Consider the following 17,272-nt stretch of genomic DNA (forward strand, 5'->3'; position numbering starts at 1 on the left):
ATAAAGGTTGACGGACAGGTGCAGCATTATACAGGGTTTTCCAATAAGAGGTGTTATTTTGATATTCAATCGTAAAAAATCAATGGTTTCGTTGCTTGTGTGGCACGTATCGCCGTCTTGTTGAAAGTAAACGTTGTCCAGATCAATACCATCCAATTCCAGCCATAAAAAATCATTAATCATCTCTCGATAGCAATCCATTCACCGTAACTGTTGCTCCAGCCTCATTTTCGAAAAAGTAAGGTCCAATGACTCCGCCGGACCATAAACCGCACCAAACAGTCACACGTTGAGGATAGAGAGGCTTTTCAACAATAACTCTTGGGTTTTCCGAGCCCCAGATGCGACAATTTTGCTTGTTGACGAAGCCACCGAGGTGGAAATGGGCCTCATCACTCAAGATGGTTTGCATTTGATTCACTCTAGTGAATTTTAATAATTTCAATGCGTTGTTGAAGCGTGTATCGTTCCATTTTTATTAATGGCGTAGTTTCTACTTGTCAAATGTCAAAAAATGACAGCTTCAAAAGTAACATCTACCGAAATAGCGGGCTATTCAAAATGTCTTATTGGAAAAACCTGTATTTGACATATATCTTTGACACTACAACCCTTGGAGAATCCCGGCTGTATCTTGGAAATGCCTCCACTCCTGATCAGTAGCAGCTTGCACTCACAAAAATGGGTGGTCAATAAAATATTAGTAAATAAAACATTCTACAGACAGTCTATCGAGAACTGCGAACTAAATTGGTGCCATCTCGGCGCGACAAATAAATGTATTGCGTCTTTTGGGTATTTCCATCTTGCCGAAGAGTCCCGAGGCATTCATGAGCTCTGCTCATGTTTCGGAGAAATTTTTATACCATGGTCAACATCCACACTCTGCACATATTGATAATTGATGTTCCCAAGCAATATTTCTCAGCGAGCAATATGAAATCCGCTCGCACCACGTGATACGAAGAACAAAAATTGGAGCTGGTTGATTGAATTTATTATTATGGTATTACTGTTATTTGCTTTGATTTTTGGTTGTAATTATTATTTTTAGATTAATTCTAGCGGCCAGTGCTCCTGCTGCTCTTATACTGGCCCCCACGGACTAACTAACCAATAACTAGACCATAATCATCTTTATTTAATCATAGACTTTTATGGAGTTAATAATTTATGTTTTTTCAGATCACACCTGAGCCACCATTTGTCCACTACATCAACACCTTCCAAACCGTAGATCCCCAGAGAGGTACAGTAAACCTGTTAATTGTTGATTTTAATGATCCTCGCATGTTCTATTGCTGATCAAGATCATAAAAATAACCTAGTACCTACCCTGGACCGTACATTTTATTTATTTATTCTTTAACCTGTTGACTGCTCGCCTAAAGGTGTAAACGCCAATCCATGCCAATTTTTTTTTTTAATTGATACAAGGACATTTATAATGTGATAAAAATGAATAATTAATTTGATACAATAATAAACATAGTAAGCGGAAAATGATGCTTGTGTTGTGATGGAGGATTTATCCAGCCGAGATTTATCCAAATGCGATGTCAACTCAGCCGTGGACCGGTCACTTGTACGGACTTGTAATAATAGTCTTTATTTTGGAAAGGAAAAACATTATTTTAACGTAACCCTTCGGGCATTTAAATATGTTTTCCTACAGGTCTCAATGAAGGTGAAATTTTTCACGGAATTTCGGAATGCTTCCAAAGTACTTTAAATGCGCTATATATTTCTCATTTTCGAAGTTGTTGTAAAAATAACTACCATTTTAGAAACTAGATAAAATGATCTTTCAGATGTTTGTATTTGAAATGAACATTGATGTTTCTAAATATGTAATGAAATTTTTCTATCAAACATGAAAATGTTTTTAACCGTTTGGGTGCCAATCGTCGATTTTCGTCGATTCGTGTTTTAACGAAGATTGCCGATCGTCGATTTCCATCGATTGCTTCAGTCGTGTTCTGATTCGCGCGTACGTCGGTACTTAAAATTCTCATTTTTTCGAAACGCCAGGACTTAAGGATCCTCCTCCGTGAGGTATTACACCAATGAAAATGAAGCAGGATAAGCAACGGGAATTTCTTTCTGTAGCTGGTCCTACAGAATTGCCCCTTAAGTTCTTTGTCAGTGCTTATTCCGGTCAGTTCTTCTTGTCACATGATATCCGATTCTTCTACGTTCCATTTCCACAGTCAAAATTTCCTCAAAATTAGTTTTGAAGTCTGTGTGAAGTGCATTTAAATGTTGAACGTCATTATTACATTGGACGTTTTTCAAAAACGAGTTAGGGAACTAGGAATATTCGCGGCTTCCAATGTGCAATGTTTTGCTTGAATATATTAATTCTGAGGAGAAAAGGAACGTAGACTCTATTTATATACCTCAATTAACAACTTTACGAAATATAAAAATACAAATATCAAATAAGTAATTTCTCAGTCTATTATATTTGTGTTAGGTCTATTGTGTTATTTACGGAACTCCTAAATGTTGACTTGAGGTAAATGGGGGTCCGCTCGTATGTACCCCCATTTGAATCTCGTGGACCCCCAAATTTTTTTCTCGTTGACACAGACCCCCAGCAAGCCGATATCGACCCCTGGGGGTCCATATAGACCACTTTGGGAACCTCTGCTCTAATGGAATATGATGTTTGTGGCTAGTAATGTCCTTCCGTGGCTAGAAGGGTTAAATCTTTTGTTAATTCCTAGTATGATTAAAGCATGTGATTAAATTCTATGATTAGAAACTGGACAGTTGACCGATTTTTGTGCAAATTTTACTACGATTCTAATGAATGATGCTATTTTGTAGCTAAAAATTTCATGATTTGTACTGGGATGTTTGGGAATTAGATTAGTATTATAAATAGATTTGCGGTGTAGTGTTGTTTACAGTTGCAAAATGTAGGCAATATGAATGTAGTATTGTTTATATGTGTTGCAGGTATTGGAATGATGCCAAAGAGAGGAGTGGACGTGCAGACTTGTGAAATCACCAAATTTTACCGGCTAAACAATTCCGGACTGTGTCAGGTAAGATATCAATCTCTTTGTAATATAATATTATGTGAATCCAGAATGGACAATTTGTATTAAGCCTAGTGCACACATTTTACTCAATGGTTTTACTCGATATCGAGTAATAATCACCCTAAGGGCGGCAAAACTCATTGAAGAGATTTGGAACTCCTAAATTCAACTCAATAAAGTGGTTAAACCACTTAATGCTAGGGTTTTTTTTATAAAAAGTGTTCAGTTGTTTGTTGTGTTTATAAAATCAGGTTAAATAAAATGATGCATTCATACATACACGAAAAGGTGAAAACAATATAGTAAAAACGAAATAGGCAGCTCAAAAACACGACCGATCTCTGAGGCAAACTGCAGGCAAATTCAAATTGCGTAAAATGCATTGCTAACTTTTGACGAGCCTTACTCGTGTTAGCTAAAAATAGAAAGCTGCGAGTCGAAACCGGTGAGCATCACTCGGGCTAGCAGAAATTGAAACGCATTTAGCCTGCGAGCGTGACTTGTTCAAAAATATTAAACAGTTAAAACAAAGATTTTTTTTTCATTCATATAAAATGTCAAGCTTCAAAGTGTTTGCTTTCTTCGATAATAAAAGTAATGTTTTATTTGTAGGTAATATCGATGACAGTGCCCCGCAGATCGGAGCTCTTCCAGGAGGATCTGTACCCCGACACCCTCAGCGACATCCCCCCGCTATCCTGTGACGAATGGATGGGAGGACAGGATGCTGACCCCCTCACCATCTCATTAAAGGTACTACTTTGCCTTCTTGAGTGCCGGTTGGCCACTTTCTGTTCATTGTTTTGGCTATTGGTCTCCGGTGTTAAGTTTGGGTTTCTTTGGGTTAGGGGAAACTCGGCTGAATAATCCATTCACCATGGTGCATACAGCTTCCTCATCCTCAAATGCTCCCGCGAGATATTCATTAACCCTCCCACACCGGAGGGGGGTAATACACTACCCCAAAGTGTCTTTTGTGCAATATCTATTTTGTTTTTTACATCACTATAATTTCGGTGATCCTAGAACCAATCTACATTTAAATATATATATATTTTTTTTTTTAATGATAAACTAACGTTTATAAGACAAGGTTTTATGCATTGCATAAAGGATAAAAAATAATTATAAGCAATAATTAGTCATCCGAAACACTAATACTATCCCTTTACTATTTTAAATTTACTTTTACTATTTACTATTTACCTTTACTATTATAAATTATCCCTTTACTATTTTTAAGATATCTATCCAATTCTGAAAAAAATACTGTCTAAGTGTACTGGAAAGGGCAAAGGGAACATTAAGAGACACAATCACTCTGCTAAATATGGGGACCCTAGTGACCCCCATTCTGTTGATATGTGATATTTACCTTCAGGTACATAAAGTTTTTAACTCTTTTCCTCAGAAAAACCATCCACACAGCATTCCAAAAGATTACGTGACTAGGCCAAAATGTGGAATAGACTTCCCTGCGGCCTTAAGAACGCATTCATAAGAAATTATCATCTCTGTTTCATCACACAAGTTCTAAAATCAAGTGCCCAAGCCTGTACTATGTTGTTGTAGTATATACAAACTATTTGGTGATGCAGCAGATATGGTCATTTGAAAATATTTTCAAGTGACCTTATCACCGCATGTTTATAGTATGATTTGAATGCGTGACACTCTATTTTCTTTTACAACTGATGTTCTTAGCTCTCGAGGCACAGGTTATTCACTCATTTATGCTATGTATTAATGTCATTTTGAAGACCAATTTGCTTTAATCACCAATAGGTGGTAAGGAGATTTAGACTTGTTTTCTTCTTACTATGATAATATATTCCCCAGGACCGCTGCCTCCTAGTGCAAGGCGGATATGTGTCAGGCGGCGGCGTGGCCAAGGACCTGGTTGTGAAGAAGAAGCCCAACGCGCTGGCGGAGCGCCGCACCGCCGGGGCCACCCCGCCCTCCGCCTCCTCGCTGCCCAGCTCCATCACCGTCACCAAGGCGCGCACTGGCTCCCCCGCCATGCCCGAGGAAGACAGACCGGCAGCTTCGCCCAATATAACGGTAATAGCCTAATGTAGAGGTTATCAGTTGTTCTGGGCTGCACTTAACACGTTGAAGATTGAATTGCCGATGTTCTTAACTTATCATTATGATCCAGTCTCCTCAAGTCACTGAGGATTCCGGAAGCCAATGGACTTGACCAGGGCATTTTCCATCTCGCTCTGCTTCTAATTTTGGTTAGCCATACAGACATTGATGACTTTTTGGCAGATTAGGACGACCAGCTCTTCTACAAACAATGTACACATTAATCTGGGTTGTCCATAGTATCCTGTACATATTAGTATACAATGTTGCTGACTTTGATTCAGAAACCTTCTAAAATCATTGTATATTTACAGGAGAAGCAGCTACAAGAATTCACCGAAGAGATTCGCCGGCTGAAAGCCATGATCGTCAAGCACGAGAACCGCATCCGCGCCCTCGAAGCCAACGCCAAGACCGCCACCCCTCCCCCTCCCGCCCCCGTGGCCCCCTCACCCTCCCCCCTGCACGGCTCCGACACCGCAGACAGCCCCCAAGGGGACTACCACAGGAACAACACAGACTCCAGGATGGAACCTGACGAGGTGTGAATGCGCACTGTTATGCAATTCATTTTTAAATATTATTTTTATCGCGGGAGGAAGTGTGGATGCACACTATGCTTTTTAATTAATTTGTTATTTATTCATATTTTTCGCAGTGGCAACATTGTTATGCGCTCTGCCAAATTAATGTTATTTATTCATATTTTTCACAGTGGCAACACTATTGTTCCAAATTTGCAGCAATCTTTTGTTTTTTTATTGACAGTTTTTTGCCGGTGCTTTTTGTAAATCTGTTATTTTTTGCTTTGCAATCTTTTTATACAGAGTTTTTCTAATTAAATGATGCTTTTTATAATATTTTGTGGAGACAGTATTTCAATGTTCTTATTTTAGTCAAAATTGTTTATGATTTTCAATGAATGGGGATTTCTTGTCAATATTTATAGTCTGGAAGGACCATAAGTTTGGGTAATTTTCATTGTCATTTTATGAGCATATCATCAGTATAAGTCCAATACAGCAGAATTTCCAAGGACAAAAACTATCTAGGGATATACATCCTCTTGCTTGCTTATGTACTGTTGATGGTTCCTCTGATGTATTGACTTTAACCGAGTGCAAGCCGTCTATTTCAAAGTTTTAAAGCACCAATCAACGCAGCTTCTGCTGTTCAACTTGAAGCTATTGAACTTACATAGATGATATTGTGTTTTTAAATAGTATATTATTTAATTTATATCTGCGCTTCAGCCTTCTTGCTGCAGTTAATATTTGGAACAATTTTGTCTCCACCAACAAAATTCATAGATTCAATTTGATAAAATTCATTTGCCTAAAATCAATGACGTTACAATATGTACAGACGCGCTGTAGAAATCTCAAAGTGGCAAGCAAAAACTAGGTCAATTGTAGTGCTTTCGATTTCGAGTTTTAGTATTAGACTCGCGCGTTGCGTAAGGTTGAAAGGTCAAATTACCCTTGCCCTTGGGTAAAGCCAAAGGATAACATTTTATTTGTAAATACATGCAAATTATTTATTATTAATTATTATACAATTGTTTCCCGTTTCATTCACAAAGTCACTGCTGTTGTTTAAAATTTTCTACTCACTCTGTTTATTTATTTGCTTGCGGTAAAACAACATCAGCAGAAACGAGTATCAACAACAATCGCCGCCATTTGCAAACTGTCATTGCTCTATTATGGCACGGCATTGTGTTGATCACTTGACACCTCAAAATTAATCAGGCGACAAAGCCCGTACTCCAGGATTCGATGCATCTTTAGAATACGAAAATGCTTCCCGTTCGTTATCGTTTATTTCGTTCGTGCACACATTTTTTTAAATTTTCATCTTCATCATACATGAACAATGTTTAACCACTCAGAACATTAGAACGTCAAAAGACGTAAATATGATAATAGCGGTCAAGACATTAGAACGTCTTTTCACGTAAACGCGCGAGATTTTACAAAAATCGATTTATTTCCATCACTAGTATACGGATTGCCATGATTTAAAAAACAGAGTATCGATAATGAATAACGCTACGCGTCTGTATTCAAGAATATCTATGGAACGTAGAGGTGCATTATCTAAGCCGATTGGATCTGTCATCTTGTTCGTTCATAATTTATTGCATTTCTAAATAATTTATTAAAAATATTTTAGTTTGGACGGTTAATATTTTGAGGTGACTAATAGTTTTTAATTATATTTCTTCAATATATAAAGTGTTATTTCTTTATGATACTCAGAAAAAAGTACATTTTTCACGGCTTTGAAATAATGGTAAGCGATTCTTACATATTTTTGACGTTTTCATAAAATGTATATTTAGAAACGCAAATATTTACTTATAACAACACAATGCGATAGTGGATTTCATAATCTTTCCAAAACATATTTTAGAATGAGGCTACGTTTCCCAAAACGTGAGTTATGAAGCTTTTAGCAAAACTCGTAAATAACACAAAAATTATCACGTTTTGACAGTTCGCAAAGGAACACATAGTAAATAAATGTCTTTCTCTGAAAGGTTAAATTAAGAATTTACTGGAAACAAGAGTGTTTCTTACTTGCCACATTTTATCTTAATTTTGTGAGACTAACTAGTCTAGACCTATTGTAATGTCATTGCCTAAAACTAAAAGAATTGTATACCTACTTCTCTGCCTAGGATTATCTGTAGATAAATAGAATAATAAATCTGCTTATGTTTTGAAACTAGTTAGTGTGACATCTTTTTTATCCTCCTGTTTTGTAAAAATGGCTTACTGCGCTGTATTTGTTTTTGATGTACTTTATAATATGTATCAATGTTCTATGTTTTTTAATTACTTTTTATTAAAATGTACGCTACATAAATATGATTTACACTACAGTTTTTAAAAAACAATAATTATTACTATTGTATCATTAAAATAAAGTATTATGTCAAAAATGTAAGATATATTTAGATTAACGGTTCACAAACAGTATGTCCGAAACAAATCATTAAAGCTAATCAAAATAAATAAAGTTATTAAAAATGCTTGTTGATAAAGTCTGAGAACCGATTGCACTGTCATTTGATGCAATCAAAAGTTCTGAAAAATCACTTTGGTCCCGATTTTTTTTTAAGCTAAGTGAATTTTTGAACATACACTTACTAAGGCTGACACCTCTTGCATGCCATACTTATTATTGATTTATTAACTACCGCGTTTTATGAAATAATATATATATTAAATTTATGTTTACTTTTTGGCTGCTATTACAAGTTTAACCTACAAAATGGTACATACTGCTCAACACACTGTTTGCAGGCGCTTTTCGCTAAGCGACACAGAAATGTGGATAATTTTTTCACGTTAAATAATAACTTCTGAATTACTTAACTTAAATAAAACTTTTTAATGTCTTGTCTGATGTTAATTGGTTATAAAATTAAATTTATAACCAATTCCAATATTATCCAAAAACGTGTTTACTCGTCTCCCGCAAACAATTTGTTAAATAAACCCAGATTAGATTTTCACAAATTAAAGAATTATTTTTTTCGTAAATCCACAGTGCTAATATTTTGTCGCTGCGCTGATAATGTCGCTTGATTGTCCCAAGAGTTTGAATTGAATTTTGAAGAATGTTATGAATTTTCATCACACGATAACCTTAACAATTCAAGAAGTTATTGCTGGCCCAATACGAGCGTTCAAGAATTATGTGTGCAGTTGAGAGTAATTAATTATAAATAATGATGGTTTCTATTTTTAAAAAGAATTCAATATATTACTTAGAGACAATTAGATTCTCGAAGATTTTACTGTATATAACTTAAAATTAAATATGTTTTTTTTTTTAACGGTTTAAAATTGGCTAAATAATTTACCAAAATTATGCAACAGCCTCGTATGGGGCACAACAGCACATCTCATGTATGATACAGCGGCGTCTATCAGATTAGTAAAAAATTATGCTAATATATCTTCCAATTAACATATATTATTGCCGCAATGACAAATTTACCTACCTCAACACAATTGAGGGTGCTTTTGATTCCAATTCTGTCAATTTGTATCACAGCTGCTAATTTAAATATTGAATATTGAAGTGTATACCACGTTTTGTGCAATAATTGTGAAATATGTATGTGGTTGTTTGCTTTACTGTGGGTACGTCTGCGATCGTCCATTGCTCGTCCTCTGCTTTTGACAAAAACAGGATGAGTTAAAATAATAATTTTATTAATCCATGCTATTCCAACATGATTGCCAGTAAATGTTGATAATTGTAAACAAAATGCTTTGGGCTAACTTATTTTTTTTAAATCCGTTGTTACGAAATTATGTAAAAAATGTCTTATTTTGACTAGAGTTTACTATAAGAGTGGTATAAAGCATGTTTATGTATGTAAAACCTAACTTGATGATAATTATATGTTGCTCATTTATATATTATTTTAAAAGTGCCTTGTTTCGGTTTTAAAAATGCTTTAATTGTTGCAAAACACTGTTTACATAGTCTTTGATTGATTGGTATTCTACGAAGTTTGAATTAATTTCTCTGCAACAGATGGCAGCACCGTATGTTCCGAAGGAAGAATTTGCAGAGTTTTTCAACGCTGCGCCAGAAATGGAATATTGAACAGTATCCAAGCTGCAAACCCTACAAATATGATTCGTGGTTTGTATCCTGGATGTACAAAACATACTTTGAACATACATAATATATATTTGTTTATCTTAAATTAATAGTTTATAATATGTATTACCATAACCTAACCTTTAGTATTTATTGAGTAACTAGCAATATTAGTATTTCTTTGGAAAATATATTACTTTATACCAGAGTCCATTTTGTTTTAAGGTTTTAGAATTTGTCTATATCTACATATTATATACAGTGAAACCCTCTTATAAGGTTTTCCAAGAGACCAGAAATAGTGGAAAAACTTTCTCTTATACTATTTCAAAATTTCAGTCTGCAAGGAACTTAAAATACAAAAGTTCTCAAACATGAAAACTTCTTATGTGGAATGGTTTCACTGTATCTTTATCATGGAGCTATCTCTTCGGTAAATGCAATGGAGTAAGCTTTTTTACATTTGAAACAACTTAAGATCTATTTAATAACAACCGGTTTTACATTGTTAATTTATTAACCTTTCCGGGAGTATGGACGCTAATGAACGACGGTACACACTTTCGCCAAAGGAGTATGGACGACTATGGACGACAGGGGTTGTATATTCATATTCGATGCATATTCTGTAAAAATGCATCGTATTGCCATCTATGGGCATATTCCTGTAACTTTACACCAATTTCAAACATTTTACATCATTATCGACAGAGATATCGGCTCTTATTTATTTTGTATACTATCATAAAATTTAATCAAAAATAATGTTTTTTAATTTATGTAAAAAAAACTCACTCCCCAGAGCACGGCCAGCATTACGTAACTTACTCCCGGAAAGGTTAAAACAGTTTCTAAAAATGTAATATATATTCATGCATATCACTTAATAGCCTGGGGTTGTACAGTATTTTACAGTTGTGCAGTTTTTCAGTCTTCAAGGGACCGAAAAAACAAAACTTCTTAAACATGCAAACTTCTTATGTGGAAACTTTATAAGTAGGTTTGACTGTATCTCCATGTGTTAGCGATGATATTTCCGTGAAGCTTACAGTTTGTTTGAATAGCTTGGAAGAAAAATGGCCCTCACATGTTTTGCAAACACCGTGTTATCTTAAGTTTGTATTTTTGTACAAGTAGGCAGTAATGTTTCCGTTGCTTGTGTTTCAATAACATAGCTCCGTAAGTTTATTAGTGCGAGAATGACACATGCTTTTGTGATTGCCATTTTTTGAATTAATACCTTTTAGTTTTGTATGTGCTATATACTGTACTTGTAAGTATTATATAATATAATTATTTTAAAATTGTGTTTTATTTGAATAATCAAACTATAATAATTTTATTGTATTTTTTACATTAATAATATTTTTTGCAACATTTGATATAAAATGAATGATTTTGCACATTTGATTTGCGGAGATAGATAAGTAAGATTAAATTACGCCTTGTTACGAAAGAATGGTGCGCAAAATATGTGTATTTCATTTAGTTGGATTTTTGTTCTTTTAAAGAAAATGGTTCTAGTAGTCTTGCAATCTTAAATTTGCTGAAAAATCAATGCAATTTTCTTATAATTCTACACAATTAGAACATATTTTAAGAAGTTCTTGGAATGAAATATTTGCTCTCTATGTAAAAAAATACCATCTAAATAATTATGTATAAACAAAATGTAGTTTTTTTTAAAGAAAGTTTGTATTTATTAATAGTGGAAATATTTAATTTAGAGTTCAGCATTATGTTTGTATATTCATTCAAAAGGATTGTTGAGTTTTGAGTCATTTTACTTAACTGCTGTAATTTAATTATTGTGAAAAACTTCATCAGGTGCTCTTAAAAAACTTAATTAAATTAAAACGTAATTCATCACCAATGAAATTCTATAGATTTCATTGACTTTGCACAGTGCTGGTTCATAGAATGTCTAGAATATATTGTAAATACTTAAAATTTGAGGAAAAAATTAAACACGTCAAAATCTTACCATCCCAAAGCTTGAGATGTGCTCAGCGTAATACATATTAAAGATTTACTTTCTTAAATGTGTGCTATTTTAATAAAACAGTGCAATAATATTACGTACTATCTTCATTATCATTTGTGGTCTGTAGTACGGGTCGGGTTGTTTCAAATCTTCTCACATTCTTGACCCATTTCAGTTTTAGATCAAATGATCGTCAATTTTCAAGCATGACGGTCACATTATGCTTGTCAGTTGATCAAAAGCTGAAACAGGCCGTAAACCTGAGTTTAACGCGGACAGTTTAAAATTCAAAAAGGCTGCACTTATCTAATGAATCTGATGCACTTTGAAACAACCCATCCTAAATTAGATATAAATAATCTAGAATATCTAATTTTGTCTGTGCTAAAATTATTGATGTCAACTACTTAGAGTTCTATAATAAAATTGGATTTTATGGCAAGAATTCATATTGCATTGTTATTCTACAGATCATAATACTTATGGTCTTTCTTGTATTAGATGTAATTGAATTGTATGATACACGCAATAGGATGACAATAGAGGATGAAATGCCAAGTGAATCGGCCGGAAGAGTTTGTTGTTTGATACAATACACAATACTGTTGGGCTGGGACAATCTTGCTCCGCGAGTGCCTTAATAATTTTATCGAACTGAATGAAATGATATATTTGTTATGTGTTAAAATTAATTCTATAATAAAAAATAAGCAATGCTTTGTTTTAATATTGTATTTTGTTAAAATGTATCAGTCCCTTACCCTTTTCCAAAAGACACTTAGTTATATGTACTGGGTTTTTACAGATGATCTCACTTAGGTGAGAACAATCCAGTTATAAAAACTCAGTTAACATACAAAGACACATTAATTTTCAAATACCTAAATAAAGATTAAAACATAAAAATTCAAAATTAAAAATATATGTATATGAAATACAAATATTACAGAAAAGTAAGAGATGCAAGTAATACATAATATAATCAGTGCAACATATTATTTAACAATAGCAGAATTCCCACAAAAATATCAACTTCAGCACACTCACACCCGTATTCAGAGTCGATCCTTAAAGTTGTCTAAGTCAAGTGTCAGCCTTACCTAAGCAAAGGTAAGAACCGTCCTTACCTTTAACGCTTCTATACAGAGTCCACACTTTGAGCTTCCTTTCCTCAGGTAGAGACCTTTTGTCTACCCCGAAAGAAAGGTGTGACGTCATCCGAAACTTGTCGATGTCCTGCTTCTACGGAAACAACATGCCCCGTTTTGGGACAATCTGTGTGTTTATCTATGCTGTTGTCTATGGATTTAGTTCAAGCGTCTGTCGTAAATAACATCGGCCTGTCAAAAGTCTCTGTTACATCTTCAGTTGAGTGTCTCGAAAGTTTCCTTTTTAAACAATGAATTCTCGTATTATAATCACGCCGAGTGAAAGGCAATGTTTATTAGATTTAATAAACACATATCCTGCCGTTGCCAGCATTTCGACTAATCATCTGCAACTTGGCGAGAAGAAAAATGCGTGGGCCAAGTTGACAGATGATTTCAACTCAATCGCCGGCAATCAAAAGGTTTGTATCTTTTGTAATTGAAATACTAACTAGCCATCACGCCGTTTCCCCACAGGGATACTCTTTTTTCATTCATATACATACTCTTCTATTGTTCCGATTCCGTAATACTATTATAATACTGTATTATTGAATTCCTTCTTAGCGGACCCAAGCGCAGCTTAAGAAATGCTGGGACAACATTAAGTCAAAAAGGAAGATGGAGCTCTGCGAGGAAAAGAGGAGCAGGATGAAGACGGGAGGGGGCAGGCTGTCGCCAACTGTCTCTGATGAGCATCATCCCGTTGACAGCGTGCTGGACTTGGCCACCAACGTTGAACTGAGCTTTAGCAACGACAGCGATCGCGGTTAGTTTAAGAAAGTTATGTGAAATATTTTGGCTACTTGTTTATTTAACTTTGACCTTATTTCTTATAAAGTATTGTTTAAGTTTCAGATACCGCTGTGCCCAGCACCAGCACGTCTGCTTTATTCAGCATGCCATGGACTGACCAGTCGACGGAAGTGCCGGTGTTTGGTAAGTCAATTTTTGATAATATAATTGATTCTTATCAATTCAAAATGTGATTTGTTGTTAGATGGTAGTGTTCGCATTTCTCTGTAGGAACTTATTACATAATTTTATCAGTTGTCATGCTAAATCTTAAATAATTTTCGAGATAGAAATATTGCAAAAGTGTTTTTAATTTTCAGATATAACAAAAACACCGGAGGAAAGTTCAACGCCCCAGCTCAAGACGAAGACACGTCGCATTATAGCCAAGAAAGGTGACTATATTTACCTCTCTATTTGCTGTGATTACTTGCATTTTCGTACAAAGGTTCAAATAATGCTCGGAGTTCGGAGAGCTTTACTTTAACCTCTCGTTTTCTACCATAAAGAAAGAGGGGCCCTGTTGAAGATGCTGTGTGGGGAATGTTTTTGAGGAAGGAGTGAAAATGGGTCTTGAAGAGACCAATGTTGTAGGAGGGAGGAAAAACAGAGGCCAGCAAATCGTTCCACAGCCGAGCTGTTGATGACAAATGTCATCCGTGTACATGCAATGAATATGCTAATATCGATCACTTCGTCGGTAATCTGGCCTCATACAAAAGATGCATTAAACTTAATTTGTTTGCTAGTAGGTACCACGATAATACATCATGTAAACATAATATGCCTACCAGTACTGCACTCCAAAACTATTTAATGTACTAGAAATCATAGGTACTTGAAAAATTTATCAAATCGGATGACATAATCCAGGATTTCTTACTTTTTATATTTAAATCTTTGTGGGTACCTTTTAGAGATAATTTATATTTCTACATTTTTACTGTTTTTTTTCTTACTTTAAATTTTAATTTTTACTTGTAATTTATAGTTTGCACTTTATATTTACTTTACACTTACTTACTTTACTGTGTAAATAAATAAATATGTTGGGCGCGTGTTTGGCGTGTTTCCCGACTGTGCACTATGTCATGGGGCACAGAGTGTTATTTACACAAATAAACCTGTTATTTACATTGATGACTAATCAGCTTGCAATTTTGTGTTGTTTCACTAATCAGCTTGTAATTTTGTGTTGTTTCAGACTTGATACCATCTAGTGGGCAGGTGGTTCGGGACGAGGGCCAAGTGCGTTGCCTCAGAAGCACCAATCTAACAAAGTACGATGAAGAAATGCACGTAGTAAGGATGGAGACTGCCCGGGAGCAGAGAGAGACTGCCCGGGAGCAGAAGGAGACTGCCCGGAAGCAGAGGGAGACTGCCCAGGAGATTGCCCGGGAGCAGATCGAGACTGCCCGGGAGCAGAGGGAGACTGCCCAGCAGATTGCCCGGGAGCAGATCGAGACTGCTCGGGAGCAGTCGAAAGGAGCTCGTCTGCAGAACGAACTTATAGAACTACAAATAAGAAGAGCGAAGGCAGAATTGGAAAAAGAGCTCGCCAATAAATAAATATGAATAAAAAATATATTAATCTCCAATAAATGTTTTATTTATTTTCCATTCTGTTTCAATTTTTTTGATAATGGACATTATTAATACATACATAGGTATATATTTAAGATAAACCCTTGTGCTCTTTCATAATTCAATACACAGCATAATTATAACATATTATAAAAAATATGACTTCACTACTCATTACATTAGATAAGGTGTCCTTTCACAGCATGACATTACACAGCACAATTACTATGCATTAAAAAATATGACTTCATTAGTCATAACATTAGATATGGTGTCCTTTCACAGTTCAATACACAGCACAATTACTATACATTATATATGGTGTCCTTTCACAGTTAATTACACAGCACAATTATTATACATTAGATATGGTGTCCTTTCACAGTTCATTACACGGCACAATTACTGACGTCACTATTCATTACATATATGGTGTCCTTTCACAGTTCATTACACATCACGTAAAATGTCTTTGGATAAATGCATCTCTTATCGTTCTGCCTGAAGCAGACTGCACCACCGAATTGACAGGTATATTTATACCCTCAAACCGCCCAAAATGCTGGTCGTTTGACGATATACATAAATTATGCAAAATGGCACACGCAACGATAATGTTTGTAGTATTACTTAGTTTATTTTCTAATTTCCTCCTCAGACAAGGAAATCTCCTCTTCCATACACCAAATAATCTTTCGACTACATTCCGTGTGGAAATTTGCGCCTTATTATATTTTTCTTGCCCTTCATTTGCAGGATTTAATACTGGTGTGAACATATAATTTGTCTGGCCATATCCGCTGTCCCCGAGAAGAATGCCTGTAATCCTTTTCTCCTCAAACTTTAGGCGGCACGCGCTGTTTTGAAATATCCTGGAATCGTGGGTAGAACCAGGCCACCTGGCAACTATGTCCAAAAATTCCAAACGTGGACCTGACACAGCTTGCACATTCAAGGAGAACCATCCTTTCCTGTTGCGAAAAGATTCCCCTATTGTTCGGCTTGGGCTCTTGATGGCAATGTGTGTACAGTCAATACATCCGACGACTCCTGGAAATTGGGCTCTTGAATAGAAGAGTTTCCGATTTTCAGCGTAGTCCTGGGGCCGTTGAGGAAAATGAATAAATTCAGTTATCCGTTGCGCCAATCTGGAGGAAATCTTTTGCACTACTCTGCTGGAGGTTGGTTGGCTCAGTTTGTGTAGATCTCCCGCAACAATCTGGAATCATATAAAAATATGTAGGTAGTTAATGAACATTGAAAATAATACAAGATGAACACTCCATCTAGATATTTTGTACATCTAAGGGCATCTGGTTAATTTTAGGTTGACATCATGTTTTCATTAAATAATATATGCATTCTTTCATTCTTTGTCGATTTCAAATCAGTACAGACATAATGTAAATAACAAGTTTCAGCATCACAAAATGTAATATTTTCGTTTCACAAAAGTAGAACATAATTTGACAATAGATATCTAGTAAAAAAGACGCATTTACCTGATAATTACCAGTAGCGTAGAATCGCGCGATAGCTACCTGAATAACAGGAGGTATGGGCAAGCCTCTATTATTAACTAAAGCGTAATTCGGAAATAATAGAGGAATTAATATATGCATTACAGTTGTTTTCTCCAACCGATAACGATCCTTAAATTGCCGGTCACTGTAAAACTCCACGGGATTTTCAAAATCGCGTAAATAACGCCGCACGCTGCCCATATTGTCCGTGCCAACGTCGTCACGTGTATTGTATGGATCAACGATGTAATCCAAAAACTCGTTATCCATTTCCATGATCTCCATTTCCATAATCTGCATCTCCATTGTTTTATGTTTTCAACAGCAACAACCGCAACAACTGGGAACAAATCACCGACTTAGCAAGGCAAAGGTACCCTACCCACCAACCTCGAGTTTTGACAGCTAAAAGTCAAAGTAAGCAAGTATGCGCGTGCGCAGTGTCGTAGAGACTTCCATAGTGACGTCTCTGAA

At 35.4% G+C, this 17,272-nt stretch overlaps 2 protein-coding genes across 3 annotated transcripts in view; both read left to right on the forward strand.

Annotated features, from left to right (window-relative positions):
* The window catches only part of coro (protein coronin), a 55,969-nt gene extending 43,494 nt beyond the window's left edge, over positions 1-12,475 (forward strand). Inside the window, exons 8-13 of the mRNA XM_089645549.1 lie at positions 1,186-1,249; positions 2,965-3,053; positions 3,663-3,803; positions 4,890-5,111; positions 5,453-5,680; positions 9,696-12,475. Of these exons, the coding sequence (XP_089501675.1) occupies positions 1,186-1,249; positions 2,965-3,053; positions 3,663-3,803; positions 4,890-5,111; positions 5,453-5,680; positions 9,696-9,767 (816 nt within the window). The 3' untranslated portion in view covers positions 9,768-12,475. The remainder of the gene's footprint in view (positions 1-1,185; positions 1,250-2,964; positions 3,054-3,662; positions 3,804-4,889; positions 5,112-5,452; positions 5,681-9,695) is intronic.
* A 616-nt stretch (positions 12,476-13,091) lies between these two features.
* On the forward strand, positions 13,092-16,818 carry LOC149412781 (uncharacterized). Of its 2 annotated transcripts, none has more exons than XM_089644845.1 (5): positions 13,092-13,318; positions 13,464-13,665; positions 13,749-13,835; positions 14,012-14,086; positions 14,896-16,818. In XM_089644845.1, exons 1-5 carry the CDS (start codon positions 13,148-13,150, stop codon positions 15,258-15,260), a joined length of 900 nt encoding a protein of 299 aa, XP_089500971.1. In that variant the 5' UTR covers positions 13,092-13,147; the 3' UTR covers positions 15,261-16,818. The 2 variants fall into 2 exon arrangements, with proteins under 2 accessions (XP_089500971.1, XP_089500972.1); XM_089644846.1 differs by having other exon boundaries at positions 13,755-13,835.
* Positions 16,819-17,272: the final 454 nt, after the last annotated feature.

This window comes from Hesperophylax consimilis, chromosome 22, assembly GCF_061612785.1.
Source record: "Hesperophylax consimilis isolate HC1 chromosome 22, BYU_Hcon_1.0, whole genome shotgun sequence".
Classification (NCBI taxonomy): domain Eukaryota; kingdom Metazoa; phylum Arthropoda; class Insecta; order Trichoptera; family Limnephilidae; genus Hesperophylax; species Hesperophylax consimilis.

Coding starts and splice junctions, on each gene's coding strand:
- LOC149412781 (XM_089644845.1), top strand. CDS start 13,148: ATGAATTCTCGTATTATAATCACGCCGAGTGAAAGGCAATGTTTATTA. Junction 13,319..13,463: donor CAATCGCCGGCAATCAAAAG/GTTTGTATCTTT, acceptor ATTCCTTCTTAG/CGGACCCAAGCGCAGCTTAA. Junction 14,087..14,895: donor TCGCATTATAGCCAAGAAAG/GTGACTATATTT, acceptor GTGTTGTTTCAG/ACTTGATACCATCTAGTGGG.